Source organism: Podarcis muralis, chromosome 2, assembly GCF_964188315.1.
Source record: "Podarcis muralis chromosome 2, rPodMur119.hap1.1, whole genome shotgun sequence".
Taxonomy (NCBI): domain Eukaryota; kingdom Metazoa; phylum Chordata; class Lepidosauria; order Squamata; family Lacertidae; genus Podarcis; species Podarcis muralis.
The window spans coordinates 115,808,231-115,831,744 of NC_135656.1; the positions used below are offsets into that span (position 1 = coordinate 115,808,231).

At 46.8% G+C, this 23,514-nt stretch overlaps 1 protein-coding gene across 5 annotated transcripts; it reads left to right on the plus strand.

Moving 5' to 3' along the window:
- The first annotated feature begins 2,928 nt into the window (after positions 1-2,928).
- LOC114592162 (uncharacterized) lies at positions 2,929-21,742 on the plus strand. Of its 5 annotated transcripts, none has more exons than XM_028720095.2 (8): positions 2,929-3,361; positions 4,694-5,667; positions 8,566-8,686; positions 9,876-9,958; positions 10,925-11,051; positions 11,968-12,075; positions 13,139-13,261; positions 17,464-18,814. In XM_028720095.2, exons 2-8 carry the CDS (start codon positions 4,930-4,932, stop codon positions 18,132-18,134), a joined length of 1,971 nt encoding a protein of 656 aa, XP_028575928.2. In that variant the 5' UTR covers positions 2,929-3,361; positions 4,694-4,929; the 3' UTR covers positions 18,135-18,814. The 5 variants fall into 5 exon arrangements, with proteins under 5 accessions (XP_028575928.2, XP_077777569.1, XP_077777561.1 ...); XM_077921435.1 differs by lacking the exon at positions 17,464-18,814 and adding an exon at positions 20,260-21,742 and having other exon boundaries at positions 2,933-3,361; positions 4,694-5,643; XM_028720092.2 differs by lacking the exon at positions 17,464-18,814 and adding an exon at positions 20,260-21,742 and having other exon boundaries at positions 2,934-3,361.
- The last annotated feature ends 1,772 nt before the right edge of the window (positions 21,743-23,514 follow it).

Here is a 23,514-nt window from a genome sequence, read left to right on the forward strand (position 1 = left end):
TTTGCAATGCAACTGTCAGTGATTTTCTCCCATAAATTTTTCACCCAAGTCACAACCTCTTGAAGTTTAGGTTTCACAAAGTTTCCACGCTGATTTCTCTCCATTCTATTTTCAATGTAGTCATTAATTTCCATGTGCAAATTGTCCTTGAATGGCTTGTTTATTGCAATATCAAGGGTCTGGAGATAGGCCGTCATTCCTGCGGGAATGATTATTTGATCTATTTTTCTTTCGTGAAGAAATTTCTTCATGTCTTTAGCGCGGTGAGTGCTGGCTGCATCCCAGACTAGCAGACCTCTTTGGCTCCCTCGCATAATAAGCGGCAGCATTAAATCAACCCACTTCCTTATAACTGCTTGTGTGGCCCAGGCTTTTTCAGTTTCAAGAATAAAAATGCCCGAAACACGTTCAATCTTTTCCTTCTTGCCCTTAGAAATGATTAAAGGTGGGATTTTAGTGCCATCCAGACGAGTTGCCAAAATACAGGTAACACGTGCACTTTCGTAAGCAGTGGGGAGAATGTACACTGAGGAGGCACCCTGCTATTCAATTGTTGTTTGAGAAGATTGGCCCATAAACACTGCAGTTTCATCCATAGCAATCATGTTGGAAAGATTGTAGTTAGAGAAGTCAGCATCATCAATAAAGGACTTGAATGCAAGTGCTCACTTAATAACTTGAGCATTTTCCAGCCTAAACAGTGCTGTGGGTCTTCTTAAAGACAGTTCATTTCGCTGAAGGAAATTATCCAGCCAGTGTTGTGATGCTTTGAAGTCTTTGGTGGCTATGTCAAACTGTGGTGCCATTGCAAGGGCAAATTCTTGAATCTGAGCCCTATTCACAACCAAAGCCGCCCACTCTCCTCTGGCTCAGCGGCAGGCGTTGGCCACTTGCTCAAAGGAGGCCAGGAAGGCCTTCGCGTCTTCCCAGGGAGCAGACTCAGGCGTCTCTGGGGGGCTTCCCCCTTCTGGGTGAAGGGGCTTCAGGGTCTTCGGGAATTGCTGCCACTGGGCTTCCCATCGCTCTTGCCTCCCCTCGCCAGGTCCCCCTTTGCCATCTTGAGACGCTCCACATTCTGGTCGCTCGGTGGCATAGTCAACCTTGTGGCTGCCATTTGCTTTGTCTGGACTGAGATCCAGTTTCGGACCTGCAGATTTTGGCTCCTTCATGCCTTTCTCTCTTATCTCTACTCAAATCTAGACATTAGAGAGCAAGTGACAACCCTTCCAGGAAGTTGATTTCTGGCCAAAAATAAAAAACCCCAAAATTGCAGTCACTCAAACTCTTGAAATCTTGCTGGCACTCCAACTGCAGATAACTCAGGCTTGATGAAATTTGACAGGCAACAACAGAGCTATAATTTTCTAGAGAACCACAGCAGCCCAAGAGAAGTTTCCACCTGAATGAAAGAGATACAATGGAAGTGTAAAATACCATGAGGGAAGAAAAAAAGAGGAGAGATCAGCCTGCTGTTGTAGAAGCAGGGAAGCATAAATTTATTTAAAAGTGGCATATATTGGGATGGAGATGAAACAGAGGAAAGGAAGGGAGGAGTGAACACATGCAGCAAGGATTTTAAGAGGATACGTGCTTAAGACTATCATCCTTATCATCTTTATTTCTGCAGTATTCAGAAAGCACCAGATAAGCATCTCATTTAAACAGGGCCCTCAAAAGTAGAGACATCACCTTGCCAACAAAGGTCTGTATAGTAAAAGCTATGGTTTTCGCAGTAGTGATGTATGGAAGTGAAAGCTGGACTATAAAGAAGGCTGATCGCTGAAGAATTGATGCTTTTGAATTATGGTGCTGGAGGAGACTCTTGAGAGTCCCATGGACTGCAAGAAGATCAAACCTCTCCATTCTTAAGGAAATCAGCCCTGAGTGCTCACTGGAAGGACAGATCGTGAAGCTGAGGCTCCAAGACTTTGGCCACCTCATGAGAAGAGAAGACTCCCTGGAAAAGACCCTGATGTTGGGAAAGATGGAGGGCACAAGGAGAATGGGACGACAAAGGACAAGATGGTTGGACAGTGTTCGCAAAGCTACCAGCATGAGTTTGACCAAACTGCGGGAGGCAGTGGAAGACAGGAGTGCCTGGCGTGCTCTGGTCCATGGGGTCACAAAGAGACGGACACGACTAAACGACTAAACAACAACAACAGGTGCTGAGATTAGCAGAGAAGGGCCTCCTGGTAGTTCCTCCACCTTCTCCCTGGCAGGAGGAGCTGACCCGGGAATGGGCCTTTTTTGCAGCAGCCCCAAAGTTGTGGACCTTAGGATGAAGTGGGCAGGTCACAGAATCATAGAATTGTAGGGTCATCTATAAATATGGATACAAAAACTGGTGGAATATGCAGAAATGGCGGGGGAGAAGAAATCATGATCACAAACTTTTCATAAAAGAATGGAAATCGAATATTTACAAACAAACAAACAAACAAACAAACAAACAAACAAACTGTAAACAGATAAGGAAATGGGCAGGATTATTGTAATAACCTGCAGTTTCATATGAGTATATATAGGTAAAAGGTAAAGCACCTTTACCTTTTACCTATATTTAAAGTAGATGGATAAAGGAATGAGTTAAATTAATTTAGAACATGCAGGAAATGTAAGAAATAAATTTAAGGAACCGTAGGAGGAGGAGGAAGGGAGTTTTGAAATGTCAGAACGATTGTTAGGGACTGTTTAGGGAAGCTTTTAATGTTTAACAGAGAATTGAATTTTAATATTTTGTTGGAAGTGGAACGGGCTCCCTTGGGAGGCTGGATGGCCTTGCTTTCGTTGAGATTCCAGAACTGCGTGGGGTTAGACTGGACGACCCTTGGATCCCCCTCCAACTAGACGTTTCCCATAGAGCCATATCTGAAGCGGCAAGGAGGCTGCTGAAACTCTCCCGGCTGCTCGGCTCCCTCCGAATGGCTGCCAAAAAAGGCTCTGTCCGGGAGGTTGGCGGGCGAGGGGACCCCGATCCCTGCGGAGGACGATGCTGCAACCGCGGATCCCAGCCTTGCCTCCTCTCCGTCCCTCTTAAGGCGCGCTCCTCTTCCTCGCGTGCTTCGGGGCGGAGCTGGCGTGGGAGAGTTGCACGCATCCCGGCGTTCAGAAGGGGGCGATCGTGTGAATCCTCCGGGTTTTGCCTCTTGCGACTCCGCCATTAAACCACCGAGCAAGAGGAGGAGGAGGCTGCAGCCTTAAAGCGAGAGATCGGGGCCGTTGCAGAGACCGCCTGCAGCCTCCGACGCCCCGCTTCCAGCCGGGGACGGCGCCAGGGAATTGTAGTTCGCGGGCGCCGAAACGGAGCGGAGCGAGCGGGGAGCAGCGCCGGTAGGAACCGGGATCACCATCGATCGCGGTAGGAACCGGGATCGCTCATGCTTTGTAGCTGTGGCAGCTTCTTTCGAAGCCCTGCGAGAGGGAAGTCCCGTCGGGAGCTGGAGGAGCCGCCTGCATTAGCGCATACTGTCTTGCACAGGCTGGCAGTGGCAGCGGCTCGCCAGGGTTTCAGGCGGGGGGACGGACGGTCCCAGCCTCACCTGGATCGTACCTGCATGCAAAATGTTGTTTATTTATATCCTACTAACATAGGAAGCTTATACCAAGCCAGACCAGTGGTTCATGCAGCCCAAGACTGTCTGCACTGGCCGGCAGCCCCAGCCTCAAACCCTGGGGGCTTAAGCATATGAAACATTGTTTATTCATATCCTACTTACTTTATATGGGAGGACAGGGTTCATGTGCCCACTTGGCTGCAAAGCTTTCGCTTGGTGGCCTCATGCCAGTCGCTGTCTCGCTGCCTAACCTACCTTGCAAGGCTGTTGTGGGGATTGAATGGGGAAGTGGAGAGCCATGTCGGCCAGCTTGAGCTCCTTGGAAATGAAAGTGGACTGTAAATGTGTGCCTCTTCCATGTGAGGTCTGGAGGGTGGCAACATGAGAACAGGGCCTTTTCTGTGGTGGCTCCCCATTTGTGGAATGCTCTCCTCAGGGAGGCTCGCCTGGCACCTGCCTTGTATATCTTTAGGTGCCAGGCAAAAACATTCTTTTTCAACCAGGCCTTTGGCTGATTAATACTCTACAGCCTTTTAAATGTGTTTGTGCATGTATTATGGCTTTGTTGTTTCTGTTTTAAGTATTTATTTGTAATTTCACCTCATGTTTTTATCTTGTGTACCACCCTGAGATTGTTTGATGAAAGGCAGTATATAAACTCAATAAATTCAATAAAGATAATAATGCAATCAAGGAAATTAATGAATTAATGAAATACTTTAAGATGCTGAACTTGGTAGATCATTGGCCTCTCTCTTCTTTAATTCACATAGAGACGTGCACACATTGGGTCCTTTTTCTGGGGTTTTAAGAGTATGTGCTTTGGTCATCAGTTCTCCCTGCGTCTCCTCTCTCTCTCCCCACTTTTATTTTATTTTATTATTATTTTTATTTTATTGACTTAAGAAAATTATGCAGACAACAAAACGAAGAAACGTGAATTAACATTGCCTTCTACCAATAAGAACTAATAATAACAAATCTTAACTTGCCATGCTGTCATTTGTGGTACTTTTTCTGTTTTCCAATATTTTGCCATAAGTATTTTTGCGGCTGCGGTTATATACAAAAATATATTCCTTTTGTCCTTGGGGATGTCGTTTGTTAATAAATTAAGTCCATTGTTTCTCACTCAGGAAGACTATCGCCTAACCACTGAACATCACTGCCAGGGAATGGTCAAGGGCAGGTGGTGTATATGATGGTTGAACCCCATCGACCACAATCCAGTCCTTTAAAGGACTAGAAGATCAACCAAGAAATTAGCTGTTCCTTCTTTCGTGTTCCTGGCCAGACTTTCAGGGATTGAGAGCAAAGATAGTTTTCTGTCAATCAACCGGCTTCTAGATTGGCCCAGTGAACTTTGGAAGCGATGAAGAAGCAAAAATCTACAGGTCCGGAACTGGAACTCAGACCAGACCCAGCAGGAAAAGCAAGCAGGGTGCTCCTGCCTGGAATTACGATCAAGCGACCAGGCTGTGGAGCGTCTGAAGACTGCAAAGGGGGACCTGGCAAGGGGAGGCAAGAGCGATGGGAAGCCCAGTGGCAGCAGTTCCTGAAGACCCTGCAGCCCCTTCACCCAGAAGGGGGAAGCCCCCCAGAGACGCCTGAGTCTGCCCCCTGGGAAGACGCCAACGCCTTTCTGGCCTCCTTTGAGCAAGTGGCCAAAGCCTGCCGCTGGCCCAGAGGAGAGTGGGCAGCCCGGCTCCTCCCTGCACTGAGCGGGGAAGCAGACGAGGCCTTCCAGAGCCTGGAAGCCGGAGACAGAGAGGATTATGGGAAGGTGAAGGCGGCCATCTTGCGAGGGGTCGCCCTGAGGATGGAGGCTGAGCGCCAACACTTCCGGCAGTTCTGCTGCCAGCAGGTGGAGGACCCCCGGAGGATCCACCTGCAGCTGCAGGATCTCTGCCACCGGTGGCTGAAGCCGGAGAGACGTAGCAAAGAGCAGATCCTGGAGCTGCTGGTCCTGGAGCAGTTCCTGGCCAGCCTCCCGCCAGAGCTGCAGAGCTGGATCCGAGCAGGAGGACCGGAGTCGTGTTCGCAGGCGGTGGCCCTGGTGGAGGAGTTCCTGATGGCCGGCCAGCAGGTGGGCAAAACAGACAAATGGCAGGTGAGGTTTTCATCCCTGGAGTCCCTCTCAAGCAACAGGCGGTGGCCTGGAATACAGTGGTGCCTCGCAAGACGAACTTAATTCGTTCCGCAAGTTTTTTCTTCTTGCGAGTTTTTCGTCTTGCAAAGCACGGTTTCCCATAGGAATGCATTGAAAATCAATCAATGCGTTCCTATGGAAACCGCCTTCAGACCAGGTCCGGGGACAGACAGAAGGCTGTTCTGAAGGCTGGCGGTGGGAAGAAAAGCCCTTCTCCCCACCTCCCGCCCCGCAAGCTCCGGGGACAGGAGGGCTTTGCTGCCGACCGCCAGCATTTTAAAAGCCCCCGGGACAGCGGAGACTTCTCCGCTGTCCCGGGGCGATCTTAAAATGCTGGCGGGCGGCAGCAAAGCCTCCGCTGTCCCGGGGGCTTTTAAAATGCTGGCGGTGGGGAGCAAAGCCTTTTGGCCCCCGCCGGCCTTCCTGGACCTCTTCTGAAGGCCGGAGGGGGGCGAAAGGCTTTGCTCCCCACCGCCAGCATTCAAAAGAGGTCCCCGGAGATTTCCCTATGGGCTTTCTTCTTGCGAAGCAAGCCCATAGGGAAATTCGTCTTGCGGAACGACTCAAAAACGGAAAACTCTTTCGTCTTGCGAGTTTTTCGTTTTGTGAGGCGTTCGTCTTGCGAGGCACCACTGTATTGGCGTTATCTGCAGTTGTTCAGTTAGCAATGGGTGGGATTTTTAGCAGGGAGCTGCGGTGAATTTTCTTCAATTAACCACACTAAGGTTGTTGAGCTAATCAATAGCCTTTATTGGTTATAGGCACTGAGGGAATTAAGAATTGCAAAGCATCAGGTTAACTTTTAGAAGTTACCGAGTTATGTATCTCAGCAAAAAGCATGCATCTCTAGGTCATAAAGGTAAAGGTACCCCTGCCCGTACGGGCCAGTCTTGACAGACTCTAGGGTTGTGCGCCCATCTCACTCAAGAGGCCGGGGGCCAGCGCTGTCCGAAGACACTTCCGGGTCACGTGGCCAGCGTGACAAAGCTGCATCTGGCGAGCCAGCGCAGCACACGGAACACCGTTTACCTTCCCGCTGGTAAGCGGTCCCTATTTATCTACTTGCACCCGAAGGTGCTTTCGAACTGCTAGGTTGGCAGGCGCTGGGACCGAACAATGGGAGCGCACCCCGCCGCAGGGATTCGAACCGCCAACCTTTCGATCGGCAAGTCCTAGATGCTGAGGCTTTAACCCACAGCGCCACCTGCAGCCGTAAAAATGGAAGCTTCTGGTTTCCCAGGCAACACCTTTTACCAGACACAGGAAAGTGACCTTTCCTGCTTCAGTGGGGTCATACAGGCCTCGTCAACAAATTCCTTCTCTCTTTTCTTTATTTCATCTCACTTTTAATTTGTATACCGTCTTTCTATTTTACAATACCAAAGGCGGTTTACAAGCTGAAGAAACAAATAATGTACCCCTCATAAGCATCTAATCCAATACAAAAATGTGATAATAAAACATATTTTTAAAATAAGCAATTTATATCAAATAAAGTAATATTCAACAGTCCATTAGAACAGTAAAGAAAAATATTAAATATCAGCATATAAAAATTAAACAGAAATCCACTCTTAACAGTGGCTGGGGAAACCCAGCCAGATGGGCGGCGTATAAATAATAAATTATTATTATTATTATTATTATTATTATTATTATTATTAACAAGTATAATAAATATTTTCTAAACTATCATCAATAAAAACTACTTCGGCAAGTCACAGTGCATAAAAGAATACAATACAAATTGAAAAGCAGAGACTGGATGGTGGGGCAAGGCAGGTGGAAGAAGGCCTCATAATTCAAAAGGCCTCTTGGCTTATTTTTACAAAATCCCTCCAACCCCAATAGCTTTTTGATGCATTATTTTTCTGCACTTACATCTTAAATGTATACATTTGGATGTTTCCCCATAACATAGCCAAAGCTGAGAACACTCTTAGCTTAATACAATCCGCTGAAAATCATTAGGGCATCTCTGAAAGCTTTTTGTAAGATGTTTGTATTGTTCTTCAGTTGGCAAGAAGTTTCATACATGCAGCCATATGAAATGTTCACAACTTCTCCATTACCATTATAAAATATTCTTATTAAACACCAAAAAGCATTGTGTTTAGATAGTCAGTTGACATTTTTGTTTTTGTTGACATTTTATCACTGGTATTATTGCTACTGGCACTTGAAATGAATGTCAAACTAAATGAAAAGGTGGATTAATCTCTTACAAAGTGTAATAAGTTTTTTCAGTAGAATAGAATTACTTTCATTGTGTTATTCCTTAGACCGTAGCAGCACAAAATTGTAGCATCATAGAATTGTAGAGTTGGAAGGGACCCTGAGGCCTCGGTCCAGTATACCTGAAGGAGCGTCTCCACTCCCATCATTCTGCCCGGACACTGAGGTCCAGCTCCGAGGGCCTTCTGGCGGTTCCCTCCCTGCGAGAAGCCAAGTTACAGGGAACTAGGCAGAGGGCCTTCTCGGTAGTGGCACCCGCCCTGTGGAACACCCTCCCACCAGATGTCACTCAGGTGAAATCATAAAACACCAATTACTGCTAAGAAATCCAAATTTCAAGTAGAATTCTGGGCTGACCTTGAATTGGGAGCCACCAGGACAAATTTTGCTCTTGGATCCTGCTTGCGCGATTCCTGTAGGCATCTGGTTGGCCATCTGGTTGAGAACAGAATGCTGGACTAGACGGGGCTTTGGTCTGATCCAGCAGGACTTTGGATAGGTAAGCTTTATTTGGTCCGAATAGCTCCTTGAATTAATACTCGAAGGGGAAGGGGGTTTAGGAGCGCAGAGCCCTTATCATTCCTGTGCCTCTGTTCTGAGGGGGGTTTTCTCTGCCTGTTTCAGGGGCCGCTGCAAGAGGTGTGTTTGGGTTCTCTGGATGCAGTTGAGGAGCCCTCAGATGCCGCCGAGGGGCAGGTCTGCTACGAACGGAAGCAGGAAAGCGATGGGGAGATCAGGTTGCTGGGTAAGAAGTCACCGAATTAGTGTTTCACGTCGTTCTAGTTTCAGGGATTATGAGAGGGATGAAATTTGGGCTGCCTTGTTCTTGTAGAAGGAAGGGACTATGGTGTGTTCATCTTTTGTTTTGGGGAATCAGAATGGCTGCCCAGGTCTTCTAAGTCAAGATTTTATTTCATAAAGTAAAGGTAAAGGGACCCCTGACCATTTGTCTGCAGACAGCTTCACGTGGCCAGCATGACTAATCCGCTTTTGGCGAACCAGAGCAGCGCACGGAAACGCAGTTTACCTTCCTGCTGGAGCGGTACCTATTTATCTACGTGCACTTTGATGTGCTTTCGAACTGCTAGGTTGGCAGGAGCAGGGACCGAGCAATGGGAGCTCACCCCATCACGGGGATTCGAACCGCCGACCTTCTGATCGGCAAGTCCTAGGCTCTGTGGTTTAACCCACAGCGCCACCCGCGTCCCATTTTATTTCATAGAAACCCACATGTGAGGGGTTTAGAAACCTGATTCTTTCTTCTCCCCCCCCCCTTTTTCAATTTCTTGCTGAATACTTGCAATCAGAAATTTTTAACGTTTGATGTTTTATTATGTTTTTTATGTGTTGGAAGCCACCCAGAGTGGCTGGGGCAACCCAGCCAGATGGGCCAGGTATAAACAGTGAAGTTATTATTATCATTATCATTATCATTATTATTATCATTGTCAAAATCATCATCATCATCCCAGTCTGTGCCTGTGTTGGATTTGAAATCCACTTTTATATATGTAAGGGTTTTTAATTGTTTTTGGATATGCAATTGTTCATAGGCAGAAATCGTTTTAACTTTATAAATACGTGTGCATGAGAGAGCGATAGCCCAAGCACAATATATCTATATCTATTTTTGTGCAGTATTGTGAAATCTGGCTTAATAATAATAATAATAATAATCTCTTAACAGCAGAAGTCTTGCTGCAGGAGAAAGCTGAGCAAAAGCAAGACGCTGTCTGTGCAATTTTTTAGCAGCTGTGCCAAAAGGGGAATTGGTGACTTGGGTCTCTTTCCCCGTCACTGCATGAAAACCTGCCCCTTCTCTCCTTTATGCAACTCTTAACAGAACAGGAAACTTACTCTGCTGTACCCAGACACCCTAAAGGTGATGGGATTAACTTGCTCCCCATTTCTAAATTTTCCCTCAACCTTTGCAGGCAGCGGAATCAAGTGCTCAGGTCACTCTAGTTCCTTGTCTCCTGCGGAAGGACAAAGGATGGCTGACTCAGGTCTGAATGAGGTACGAGAAGTCTGGGTGGGTCAGCTTTTCTGTGTGGTGTGTTAAGACTATAGAGGAGCCAGGCTAACAGTGGATGCTGCGATGATTCCTTTTTCCTGGTTTTCTAATACCTGTCCTGGTAAACTGTTGGTTTTTTTTTTTTTTTTTTTTTTTTTTTTTTTTTTTTTTTGCTCATTTAGAGGGAAGGAGCCTTTATTTAACAGACTTTGGGTACTGGCAAATCATTATAAACCTGTAAGCAGTTCACATAAAGTGTAAAATGTACGTTAAAGTCTTTGATGAAGGTCAGAAGTTAAAAACAAGTTGGCCAAAAAGCGAAATCATTTTTCTAGTGCACGTGTGCACTGGAGCTACTTGAGTTCCTAGTCCTCATTGTTTATACAGTCGTACCTTGGTTTTCGAATTTAATACATTCCGGGAGTCTGTTTGACTCCCGGAACAGCTCGGAAACCAAGGTGCGGCTTCTGGTTGGCTGCTGGAGCATCCTGCAGCCAGTTGGAAGCCACACCAGACATTGGGGTTTCAATCGTTCAGAAGCTGAAACTTTCTAGTTCAAAGGCATTTGGCTTCCGAGGTTGCACTGTAGTAGATTGACCTGTAAGGCTGGAACCCTGCCCACATTTACCTGCATATTGGGCAGTGGGGCTTGAATAGCACTGTAAAAAGAGCAAGAAAAGTGGTTTTCCCCCTCCCTTATGCTTTACAAGTGGATCAAAGATGGTGGAATCCAACTAAGTTAACTGCATGTAGGGATCAGCTTTCATGAGCGCAACGAGATGCCCTCCCCCTGTATGCCTCCCCCAATTTCCCCCAGGTCTCTGGAGCTGATTTGGAGGAGGAGGAGGGGAAGTTTCGTTGTGCTCATGGAAGTTATTCCATGTGCAATCAATGGCCCTAAATTCTATTTATTGTGCAACGAGACCTGACTGAGAAAATCAGTTGGTGGTTCCTTTCACTTTTCCCCAGGGGTTGGTGAGCGTCAAGGAGGCAGGTGTCTCCTTGCACCTAGTGGAGCCGACTCTGATCCAGCCAGGCCAACAGACGATGTTCTGGCAAGTCCTGCAGGAGGAAGATGGGAGCACCGAATCCTTGGGTAAGGCTTTGTCATTCTCAGGCCCCAGGAGTTGCTGTGGATGCTGGCATAGCCGATTGCCCTCTTTGGAATCTATAGGAGGGGAGCGGAATAATTGAATAACTAGATTGAGTATTTGACTCCTTTGAATAAATATTGCATACACAACTGACAGATGGAGTTCCTTTAATCCATTTCTTTCCATTTTCTCTCTCTTAACTATTATCTCCCTGGATAGTTATTCTTATATAATTACTCTCTCTCTCGTTGTACTTTGGTAAGAACTGTACACACATGAAGGGGAATGACAGTTTGAGGACCCTGTGTGAGAGATGGGCAAGGGGAGATATAACCAGCTTTGAGAAGAGAAACATGAGCCCAGGTGACAGCTGAGAGGACACACCTTTCTCTGTTAAGCTATATTGAAGAGGAAGGATCTTGTAGTTTCTGTTTCTTTTCCTTCTTTCTTTAGTTTCTTTCTTTTCTAGATTAGTTGGCTCCTTTCATTGTATAGTCATACCTTGGAAGTCGAACGGAATCCGTTCCGGAAGTCCATTCGACTTCTAAAACTTTCGGAAAGGAGGCTTTGTTCAGCTTAAAATGGATAGAATTGATAGCACATAGCAAAAGGTGAAGCTTCTGAAGAAACTTAATTTTGTCTGATGCATACCTTTCCAAAAAAGAGCATTTCCGCACTATTATTATTTGATTAACGCATATTCTTCTGTAATATAAAGTTGATGTGAGTTTTTAATATATATACAGTGGTACCTTGGTTCCCGAACGTAATCCGTTCTGGGAGTCGGTTCGACTCCCGAAACCGTTCGAAAACCAAGGCACAGCTTCTGATTGGCTGCAGGAGCTTTGAAAAACGTGGTTACTGGGTTTTGAACTGACCTAGACATCATTCTCTCTCTATTCCTCTTTTCCACTCAAGAGGGATTTTTGGCGCCCAAACCTGATTTCCCCTCCCACCCCAAAAAGGAGGACGAAATGTTCCACCAGTTCTCGGTGCAATGTGAACAACCCTCGGACCAAGCTATGGGTAAGGGGTTGGCAATGTTTGCCCTTGGAGAAGAACACTGGGGTTGCCATGCAGAGCTGAAGGCCACTCTTTTTTCTTTCTTTTTCCCCTCTCCCCAAGGTCATTGTACACAGGTTCATCAGCATTTCTGATGACTAGTGGATGAACCAAAAAAATTATGCAGAACAGGACTGACTCCTCATGCATTCTCTATTTTCCTGAAAGTCCAGAAAACTTCTGGAAATGTCAATGAGCTGCTTTCCACTTAAGATTTAAATCAAGTTTAACTATGATGCATTGTGTCCAAAAAAGCCTACAAGGTCTTGCACTTTTGCAACAGAACCTCCCTTTTCTCTGTCCTCTTGCCCATGCCCACCCTCCCCCCAAAAAATGCCTCACAGGGTAAAGGGGACGCCTAGAAAATATTTAGTGGGCCCTTAGACAGGCACTGTCTCTTTGGTATTTTTGGTACCTTTTTCTTCCCACAAACCTTTTAAGCTGAGATAATTTCCCAGTCTTATTTCTGTGTTGGAATTGTTTTAAATATGTTTTCGGGTGCTTTCATTGCTTTATCATTTGTGGGTTAGGGAAACAGGGCAGGGTCATTCCACGCCAAATCACCTGGTGCTATGTGCTCTCATGTCTCAGATTTTGTTCAAAATTTGTGGCACTTAATACCACTTTTGTACCTTATTTCGAAAGAGACAAAAATTAGCTTTATTTTGATACCAAAATAAGCCCAATATGTTGAAAAATAAGCGGAACAGGTTTTTTCTAAACTGACACAGAAATTGCATTAGCCTAAATCGCACAAAAATTGAAATTACAAAAAAAATCTCTTGAGTCCAACTTTGGACCAAAAAATCTGAAAAAAATAATTTGAGGGTGTCTCATAGGTATGTACACACACAAAAATTGAACAAAATCTGAGACGTGAGCGCACGGTCGAGTATTAAAATCAGGTGATTTGGTGTGGAATGACCCGGCAGGATATAAATTTCTGAGGGTGGTGATATGAGGCAGAAGCAATGAGGTGGCAGGAATCTAGAAAAAAGTCCCAAATGTCCTCTTTTTGTCTCTGTAGGTGATGGGAAGCAAAGTGAGCTCAAGGTGGAGGATTCGCAGTATGGAGGAAATGAGCCCGAGCCACAACCAGATATGGGCCAAGGGAATGGACCAATGGCAGCTGAGCGGTGTGAGAAAAGATGTGAGTCCGACAGGGAGCAGGGGAAGAAGGCTCTAGAAACTGAGACTGAATCCAACAAGTTCTCAGAAGGTCTTGTAGGTAGAGGAAATTGCCCTGTAGATACAAGGGAGGAGACGCTCTCGTTCTCAATGTATGGTAGACTGACCCACTCTAAATCAAAACATGTTGCGAAATGTGCTGGAGAGGAACGTCCCGAACGTCCCGCGATGGTGGATCGCTCCCTGCAGAATCCAGACCGTCAGCGAAGGCATGCGGGGGGCAAATTATACCAACGCTCGGAGACTAGGCAACGCTCTCATCCGAGAAAGGACCTTCATGGACAACAGAGCAGCCGAGCAAGGGGAAAATCCCACAGCTGCCCCGAGTGCGGGAGGAAGTTCTCTCGGGGGTCGCATCTGAAGCACCACCTGCGAACTCATACCGGAGAGAAGCCTCACAAATGCCTCGAGTGCGGGAGCTGCTTTCCTCAGGGGATAAACCTGACGAGACATCAGAAAGTCCACACCGGAGAGAGACCGCACAGGTGCCCCCGTTGCAAAAGTAGCTTTGCTCGGAAGGATCAGCTGCTCCGGCATCAGAGGACTCTCAAATGTCAGAGCACTTGACAGTGCGCCCTGAGTGCGGGGAGGCCAGTGAGTCCCAAGGGGCACTGACCGGCCAGCAGAGAACCCGTGAAGGGCACCAGCGGAGCTAATTCTAGCCAGAGTTACGGGTGAACGTGTTTCTAGTGGGCCTGCAGAAACTGCAAAGGAAGAGCTGTCTGGATCAGGCCAGTGGCCCATCCAGTCCAGTATCCTGTTATCACAGTGGCCAACCAGATGCTCTAGTGGGAAACCTGAAGGCAGGATTTGAGAACAAGAGTCATCTCCCCTCCCATGGTTTCCAGCAACTGTGGAGGCAAAGCACAGCCATTGTGGCAGGCAGCCGTTCAAAGCTTAATCCACTATGAATTTGTCTGAGCATAGTTTAAAGCCATCCAAGTTGGTGGCCATCACTGCCTCTTGTGGGAAGGAGTTCCGTAGTTTAACTGCGTGAAGAACGACTTCCTTAAATCCGTCCCGAATCTCCCAGCATTCAGCTTCCTTGGGTGTCTACAAGGTCTGGTGTTCTGAGAGACGAAGGAAAATTTTCCTGCGTTCCCTTTCTCCATGCCATTTTATAGACTTCTTACTCGCCTTTTAAGTTTCTCTGAACAGGTTTTAAGCAACCATTCCCTCTCTGGTCTTCGCACCTGGTCACGTTGCCAAAATACAGTGGTACCTCAGGTTAAGAACTTAATTCATTCTGGAGGTCCGTTCTTAACCTGAAACTGTTCTTAACCTGAGGTACCACTTTAGCTAATGGGGCCTCCCGCTTCTGCTGCGCCGTCAGAGCACAATTTCTGTTCTCATCCTGAAGCAAAGTTCTTAACCTGAGGTAATATTTCTGGGTTAGCAGAGTCTGTAACCTGAAGCGCCTGTAACCTGAGGTACCACTGTACCTGCTTCAGATGTGTCGATGGTGCTGTCGTAGAATCATAGCACTTGAAGGGACCACAAGAGTCATCTAGTCCAGGGGTCTGCAACCTTTAAGACAAAAAGAGCCACTTGGACCCGTTTCCGAAGGAAAAAAACACTGGGAGCCGCAAAACAAGCCAAATGTAAATAACCACACATTCTTCCCCTTCCCCCGTTCTCTCTCTTTTCCCTGAGTCTATTTCAGATAGCAAAGAGGAGTATGGTACCTCTCATATCCATTTTTTGCAAAGCACCATGTGCATAGAGGACATTATACAAATTAATACATAGGAAAGTGTCTGTCCCTCCCTGCAGTTCAACTCCCTCTCTTTTTACTAACAACACATATCCATTCCTTCTGCTGGTGCAACTTTCTCATCATTTCTACATAGCAGCATTTATAAACCAGTGCCAGAGAAACTGGGTGAAAGGAAGGTGAGAGGGAAGAGATATGAATATTTATGTGTGTATATGTATACATACATACACCTACACAATTACAGGTTTGAAGCCAACTTAAAATAAAAAGAGCTGGTAAGCAAAGGAATCTGTGGTGCTTTCCATGGGATCCGGGGACATGTCAGCTAATACTCTTCCCTTTCTTCTTCATTTGCTTGTCTCTGCAGCAAAGGAGAAGGGAGAAGGGCAGGAATTGCATAGGCACAAGAGAACGGGGGAAATCCTGCATGCAGGATTTTGGTGCCAACCCCCCCCCCCCCCCGCAATTGCTCTCGCGCTCCCCCGCCTCTCTCTGAGGCCGAGATGCTGCATCACGGCACCTGCTGGCTACCTCTGGACCCCCTCCTCATCACTGACGTAATTCACCCCTTCCTCCCTGACAGGGAGGGCGGGCCCATTTTGTGGTTCACCTCAGGTGCTCTCCCTCAACTCGGCGGCCACTCAGAAGCAAGGCATGGAAAAGGATCCCGAAGCACCACCGCCACCACCACTCCCCCACAAAAACCCCGCCCCGCCATTTTCCTCGAGCGCGCGCGCTCTCTCCCTCACCTCAGGTGCCTTGCGCGTGGGGCTGAGAAGAGCGTGGCCTGGGAGAGCGGTCCTCCTCGCCGCCGCCGCCGCCCGTCCTTCCCTGGGGGAAGCTATGAGCCATGAAGCTGCCTGGCAGAACTTCCCTCCAGCGGCAGAAGCAGCAGCAGCAGCAGCAGCCCTCCTCCGGCCGCCGCTGCCTCCTCCTCCATCCCAGCAGCCGCCGCCTCTCGAGCTCCGCTGCTGCCGCTGCCGCCTTACTTTGCCCGGCTCGGCTGCCCAGCTCCATCCCCCTCCTCTTTCTGGCGCTTCTGCTTTTCTGCTCAGGGTCCCCGAGGATCCGCATGCGGCTCCGGAGCCGCGGGTTGCCGACCCCTGATCTAGTCCAACCCTCTGCCAATGTCTGCACAGTCAAAGCACCAAAGAGCCAAAGGAATTAGTTTATGTACGCAGCTCCTGCTGTGAAAGTTTTATGTGGCCAAAAATGGCATGAGGAGGCAGTACCCATGAAAGGGGAGTGGCAGTTGAATTTGATGGAATGTGCAGAATTAGCAAGTTGAACTGGTAAAATCAGAGAACAAAGTGGAACAGTTTTCAAGGAGGAATGGAAAACGTTTGCAGCTTATTATTTTTTAAATGTTGTAAATATGCCAGCACGCTAGCAGGTGTGAAGTAAGTTCAGCAGTAAAAGTTATTTTGAGAAAAAAGCTGAGAAAAGAAGATAGAGATTAGTTGCAATGTGCAGCATCAAAAGATAATAATGAGAAAGACATGGAGGGGTCAGAGGGAAGTCGACTTTTAAAGTGAACGTATACTGGAAAATGTTTGATTAATTGTATTTTATTTGTGTGTGTGTGTGTGTGTGTGTGTGTGTGTGTATATATATATATATATATATATATATATATATATATATATATAAAATTAAATGTGTGGTGTGTACACTGGGGCAGCCCTCATTGAGCTGTTCCCCTTTCCTCTTTTACGTTTCTTCTAAAGGTTTGTCTCATGCTTCTTCAGATCTCAGGGCTCCCCTAAGGCTGCTGACAGGGATAGCTCAGTTGGTAGAGCGTGAGACCCTTAATCTCGGTCCAGTACCGGTATATCTGAAGCAGCATCTCCACCCCTATCGTTCTGCCAGGACACTGAGGTCCAGCGCCGAGGGCCTTCTGGCGGTTCCCTCACTGTGAGAGGCCAAGTTACAGAGAACCAGACAGAGGGCCTTCTCGGTAGTGGCACCCGCCCTGTGGAACGCCCTCCCACCAGATGTCAAAGAGAAAAACAACTACCAGACTTTTAGAAGACATCTGAAGGCAGCCCTGTTTAGGAAAGCTTTTGCCCAGAGTGGCTGGGGAAACCCAGCCAGATGGGCAGGGTATAAATAATAAATTTATTATTATTATTATTATCTCAGGGTTGTGGGTTCGAGCGCTACGTTGCGCTGTGTTCTGCCACCACTGCCTGAGGCTGCATTCCTCCCGATGCCTGCTGCTGCTGCTGCAAATCGCAAGTTGGGAGAGTCCTGTGCTCAGATCCTGCTTGTGGACTTCTCAGTGGGGCATCTGGTGGCCACTGTGAGAACAGGGTGCTGGCCAGATCTAGCAGGTTATTCTTACATTCTAGATACAAGGGGTTGCGGGAGAAGAGATGTTTAACGGAGCCTGTTATGCCGTACAATGGAAGGAAGACCAGCAAAATTCCTCTCTCTTGTCTCTTCAGGTGACAGCAAGAGAAACTGGATCAAGATGGGGTGTTCTCACTATGCAGGAAATGAACTGGAGGAATCACCTAGGTCTCTTCCACAGATAGACCCAAGAAATGTGTCAGTGGCAGCCAAGATCCACGAGGAAAGATCTGAGTTCAACAGTGGACTGGAGAAGAAGAAACCGACAGCTCAGAATGAATCCGGTAGCCTCTCAGAAGGTCTTGAGGAGTCTTGGAGTGAAAAACACACAGTGTGCACCAGGGAAGAAAGGCCTTTGCTCTCCAAGTGTGATAAAAGCTCCCGGCACAAACCAGGACTTGTTATGAAACAAGCTGGGGAAGATTCATCTGACTGTCTTGTGCCGGTGGGAATCGTCCGGCAGCATCTAGGCGACCAGAGAAGGCAACGTACCAGCGAAATATTTTACAAGTGTCCCAGATGCGGGGAAATCTTCCATGAGAGAACTAAGTTCCTTAAACATCAGCAGTGCCACACAGCGAGGAAACCTTGCGTTTGTCAGGAGTGTGGGAGAAAATTCTTTTGGCGATCGGATTTGACAAGGCACCGAAAGACTCATACAGGAGAGAAACCTCACAGTTGCCTCGTGTGTGGGAAAAGCTTTGTACGGAAGGAACATCTGAGGAGACATTTGAGAATCCACATGGGAGGGAATCATCACAAATGACTTCAGTGTGGGAGAATAGTTTCCCGGAAATCTGAGCTGATCAGACATTGGAGAACTCACAGAGAAGCGTAGCAAGTCCCAAGAGGGGGAGAACTTTGGGTCCAGACGCTCAGAGCTCCTCCATCAAAGAATCCATAGACTCTCTTTCACAGGAGGTTTTTAAGCAGAAGTTGGATGGATGCTTTAGTTGAAGTTCCCGCATTGCCCTCGGAGACCCTTCCAACTTTATGATTCTATCATTTTGTGACATGAACAAGAATTGATGATCTGAGAGAGCATAGGCAGACTTTTTGTGAGAAACAGAAAAAATAAACCTTTGGCCTTAACATAGGTTTTCTCCATGGGGTCAGAGGGAATTCGAGATACGGGACTGAGTTGTACAGAGTGAGGCCATTGGTTGTCTGGTCCACTACTGTGTACCAGACTGCCAGCAGTTAACCCCAAGTTTCAGTTGGAGAGCTAAAGGAGATCCCAGACTCTGTCACTCATGGGCTGCCAAGAATCTACATGTCTGCAGTCAGTGTTAATATTTTCGGCTGTATTTTTATTCAGACTTTTATTTCTTATGTTGTATCTTTCAATGTTCCCGTTTGAATTCTGTGGAATGCAAATTAACTTGTGCGATGAAATAAAATGTATAAGTAATAAAAGGAGCAATAGAAGCACAACTAAAAACCTTACATTGCAGACATGTCCAAAGTCTGTTTCAATCCGGTCCCCGTGGCAGTATATGTGCTGGGGTAAAATTGTAAAAAAAGCTCAACAACTTCAATCCTAAAAAAAGGCCCTCACGCATGTTCACTTCCTCAAATCTGGCTCTCTTTGAAAAAAGTTTGGGCACCCCTGCCCTACAGCATCTAACACCACACATTCCAATTGCTATGAGAGGCAGAAACAACATTAAGCCAAGTCCATCTGCAATTTTCAAGTCCATGAGGAACGGATGTTTGGGAACGACTATGTTAGAACCTCCATGTAGGGCAGTGACAGGGCTGAAATCCCCTGATCAGGAACTGTGTCTCTTTGAGGATATATCTGAGGTGGGTCCATTTATTGCTGACCCCTAGCATATTCTGCAAGAGGCCTATTCTACACAAAATTCCTCTGTCAAATGTCAGTTTGGGAGAGGGAAATAGGCTGGGATCCTGAACACACAGGAATGTGTCTGTTGTTGTGACAGCTCAGGAACACATTTTTGGGAGGTTACTGGAATCTTTTGGATGCTCATTGACCTACCTCAGAAAATGAGTTCTGCTCAGAGTACACCTATTGGAATTAATGGGCACATTCATTATTTTCAATGCTATGAGTATGGCTAATGTTGGATGCAACTCATAATTTGGGTTTGAGTCTCTGTGTTGTCTCCTTTCCGCTTGAACAGAGAAAACATGTAAAATACATAATAGCTTATTTTGCAAAATGAGGGGGAAATAAACCCATTTGCCCTGACTGGCTTAACTAATTTAACTGTTTAGGGAAGTTTTTAATGTTTGATGTATTTATCGTATTTTTAATATTTTATTGGGAGCCGCCCAGAGTGGCTGGGGAAACCCAGCCAGATGGGCGGGGTATAAAATAACAACAACTACAACAACAACACAAGCGACAACATCTTTCCCAAGAGCAGAATCTGGGAACGTTGACATTATTTTACGGAGAGGGTGATCTTTGAGACGGGGGTGGGGGGCATGAGCTTAGCAATGATTTGATGAATTAGAACAGGTGTTCCAAAAATGTGGCCAAGCTTCCTTCAAGCGGTTCAAGGCATGTCTGCATTAAATGTCCAAATTGATTTTTAATTGTATTTCTTTTGCTTTTTTTATTTCTTCTGTTGTGCTGCAATTTTGAATTCTATGGAAAGTAAATTGTCATACTGCGAAGCACAAGAAAAGGAGGAGCAATAGAAATAAAATTAAAAATTTTACAGCACCTAGCACATTGCAGTGGCGACATTAAGTGGTCTGACAAGTCTGGCCTTTTTCAAGTGGTCCGTGGGGTGAGGGGAGGAGAGTTTTGGGAACCACTGAATTAGAGTATGCAACAGGCAGGGAGAGCAGCGAGAAGGATTCTCTTGACAAGAGGTGACCAGAACATAGACAAAAACCCTCTCTTCTTTTCTCTTTAGGTGATGGGAAAAGACATTGGATCAAGATGGAGAAATCTCAGCTAGGAGAAACTTTGCTGGCAGAAGCACATAGGACGTTAGCAGAAACGTCCCGATGGGATTTCCCTGGGGCATCTGAAATTTATGAGGACCGATGGGAATCCAAAGACCATCAGGAGAAGCAGCTGCTGATGGAGAAAAATAATGAATACACGGAGGTCGTGCAAATTCTCCCACCTGCTGTTAGCACCATGCAGACACAGGTGGGAAAGCTCTTCTCCAAGCAGGTTAGAAAATCCCGCTACAAATCGGGACTTCTTATGATCCCTAATAGGGAGAACGCCTATAAAAGTCCCACGCTGGAAGAAAACGTCCAGCTGAAATGTTTCTTGGATAACCGTCCAGGAATCTCTGCAGGTGAGAGGCAACATGAGCTCTCTGAGGGCAGGAAAAGCGTCCGCCGTGGGGACGGTTTGATCGGGTATCAGAACAGTCGCACGCAAGCGGATCCCTACGAATGTCCCGAGGATCGGAAAAGCTTTGGGAACAGAAAGGCGTTAAAGCGGGACCAAGGGATTCAGACAGAGGGGAGGCGATACCAATGTACGCAGTGTGGGAAGTTCTTCAGGCACAGCCAGACGCTGACTAAGCACAAGAAAATTCACACGGGAGAGAAACTGCACGAGTGCCCCGCGTGTGGGAAAGGGTTCACCTTTCGGGAGCCGTTACTGAGACATCAGAGGATCCACACGGGAGAGAAGCCGTACGAATGCCCTCAGTGTGGAAAGTGCTTCAGGCAAAGGGTGCACCTGATGTGCCACCAGAAAACCCACACGGGAGAGAAGCCGTTCAAATGCCCCGAGTGCGGGAGGAACTTCTCTCGGAGGGATAAGCTGATCAGGCACCAGAGAATCCACAGAGGCCAAAGGCCTTATTCGCACCCGGAGGGCGGGAAGAGTTTTGATCAGAGAGCAGCGCTGGTGAAACACCAGGGCCTCCAAGAAGGGTGCTGAGAGACTCTTCTGCTCTGTAGACGGCAACACATTTTCCACAGTCAGGAGGGAAGCAGGGGCTCGAGCTCCCATCCCTGAAAGCAGGTTTTAAGCCGGTTGCATTGCCACAGAGAAATAAATACGGTGGTACCTCAGTTTTTGAACGTAATCCCTTCCGGAAGACCGTTCGAGTTCCAAACGTTTGAAAACCTAAAACTCAATGTGGAAGCTGCGTGGCATGTTTGACTTCTGAGGTGTGTTCAAAAACCGAAGCATTTATTTCCAGGTTCACGGCGTTCAAAAACTGAAATGTTTCTCAACGGAGACATTCAAAAACCGAGGTAACACTGTAAATAAAAGGAGAGGCCAAGCCTCCAGGTGGAAATTTCCTCTGTGGCCTGTGCAGTACAAGAAGGCAAATGCATCGCGTGGCGTTTCGTGAGCAGGCCTGTTTCTTCAGAATCCCTGTTTGCAAAGTTCTGAAGGAGTACAATAATAAAAGGAATTCCGGCTGGGTGTCTACTGTCTCCTTTAATCTTGGCTGAGTCTTGCTTGCCTCAGTGCTATGAACATTAAGGATTAAAACTCGTGTGGGAAGCCATGACGGCTTAAAGTGGCGTAAGAAACCAGGCAGAGGGCATCCCATCAGATGTCAAGGAAATAAGCAACTATCTAACCTTTAGAAGACATCTGAAGGCAGCCCTGTCTAGGGAAGTTTTTAATGTTTGATGTTTTATCATGTTTTTAATATTCTGTTGGGAGCCGCCCAGAGTGGCTGGGGAAACCCAGCCAGTTGGGTGGGATATAAATTATTATTATTTCCTGTCTAGGGAAGTTTTTAATGTTTGATGTTTTATCATGTTTTTAATATTCTCTTGGGAGCCGCCCAGAGTGGCTGGGGAAACCCAGCCAGTTGGGTGGGATATAAATTATTATTATTATTTACATGTATGCTGGTTGTTACTCGCTTGCATTAAATGATTATAAGTTATAACAATGCAAAAGAGTGACAATGAGAGACAGGGGTTCCATCTGCCCCATACATTTAAAGCAGTATTAAGTCGCTTTAAACAGTCACAGCTTCACCCAAAGGATTACGGGAACTGTAGGTGCTGAACTTACAGGTGCTGAGAGTTTTTAAGAGGCCCCTATTCCCCTCATGGGACGCGGGTGGCGCTGTGGGTTAAACCACAGAGCCTAGGGCGGCCGATCAGAAGGTGCTCAGTCCCTGCTCCTGCCAACCTAGCAGTTCGAAAACATGTCAAAGTGCAAGTAGATAAATAGGTACTGCTCCAGCGGGAAGGTAAACGGCGTTTCCGTGCGCTGCTCTGGTTCACCAGAAGTAGCTTAGTCATGCTGGGCACATGACCCAGAAGCTGTACGCCGGCTCCCTCGGCCAATAAAGCGAGATGAGCGCTGCAACCCCAGAGTCGGTCACGATTGGACCTAACGGTCAGGGGTCCCTTTACCTTTTTCCCCTCATAGTGCTACAGTTCCCAGACTGGTTCAAGAATCCCTTGTCCCAAGGAACTCTTGTGAATCATAGCTTCATGAGGGCAATAGGGGTTTTCTAGCAACTCTCAGCATCCTTAACAAAATAAAATAAATAAATAATAATAATAATAAATTTTATTTATACCCGGCCAGAGCTACAGCTCCCAGGTTCCTTTGGGGGAAACCATTATTGCTTAAAGTGGTGCAATACTGCTTTAAGTACTCAGTGCTTACAAGGCCTAGCTAAAAGAAGTAATACATGTGAAAATAATTTAATACATAATTGAAGTGAAAGTTATGCACCCGTCCTAAAGAAAAAGACCTTAGGAGATGCTGTGGTGGGCAGGGCCGGAGGTAAGCATGGGTGGAGCAATTAATGTAAATTTTGTACAGTGGCCTTTCTAGCCTCAAACCTCTGGATAAGACACAGCAGAGACTGGTGTCTTTAGGATAGATGGTTTATTTACACATACAGTGGTACCTCTGGTTACATACGCTTCAGGTTACACACTCTGCTAACCTAGAAATAGTGTTTCAGGTTAAGAACTTTGCTTCAGGATAAAAACAGAAACCGGGCTCCGGCAGCACGGTGGCAGCAGGAGGCCCCATTAGCTAAAGTGGTGCTTCAGGTTAAGAACAGTTTCAGGTTAAGTACAGATCTCCGGAATGAATTAAGTACTTAACCCGAGGTACCACAGTATAGACAACCTGAGCCCATGATGGAGGGTCTTACAGCACTAACGCTCTCAAGAAAGTCTTGCTTCCCCCATAGCCTTGAATTCCAGCAGAA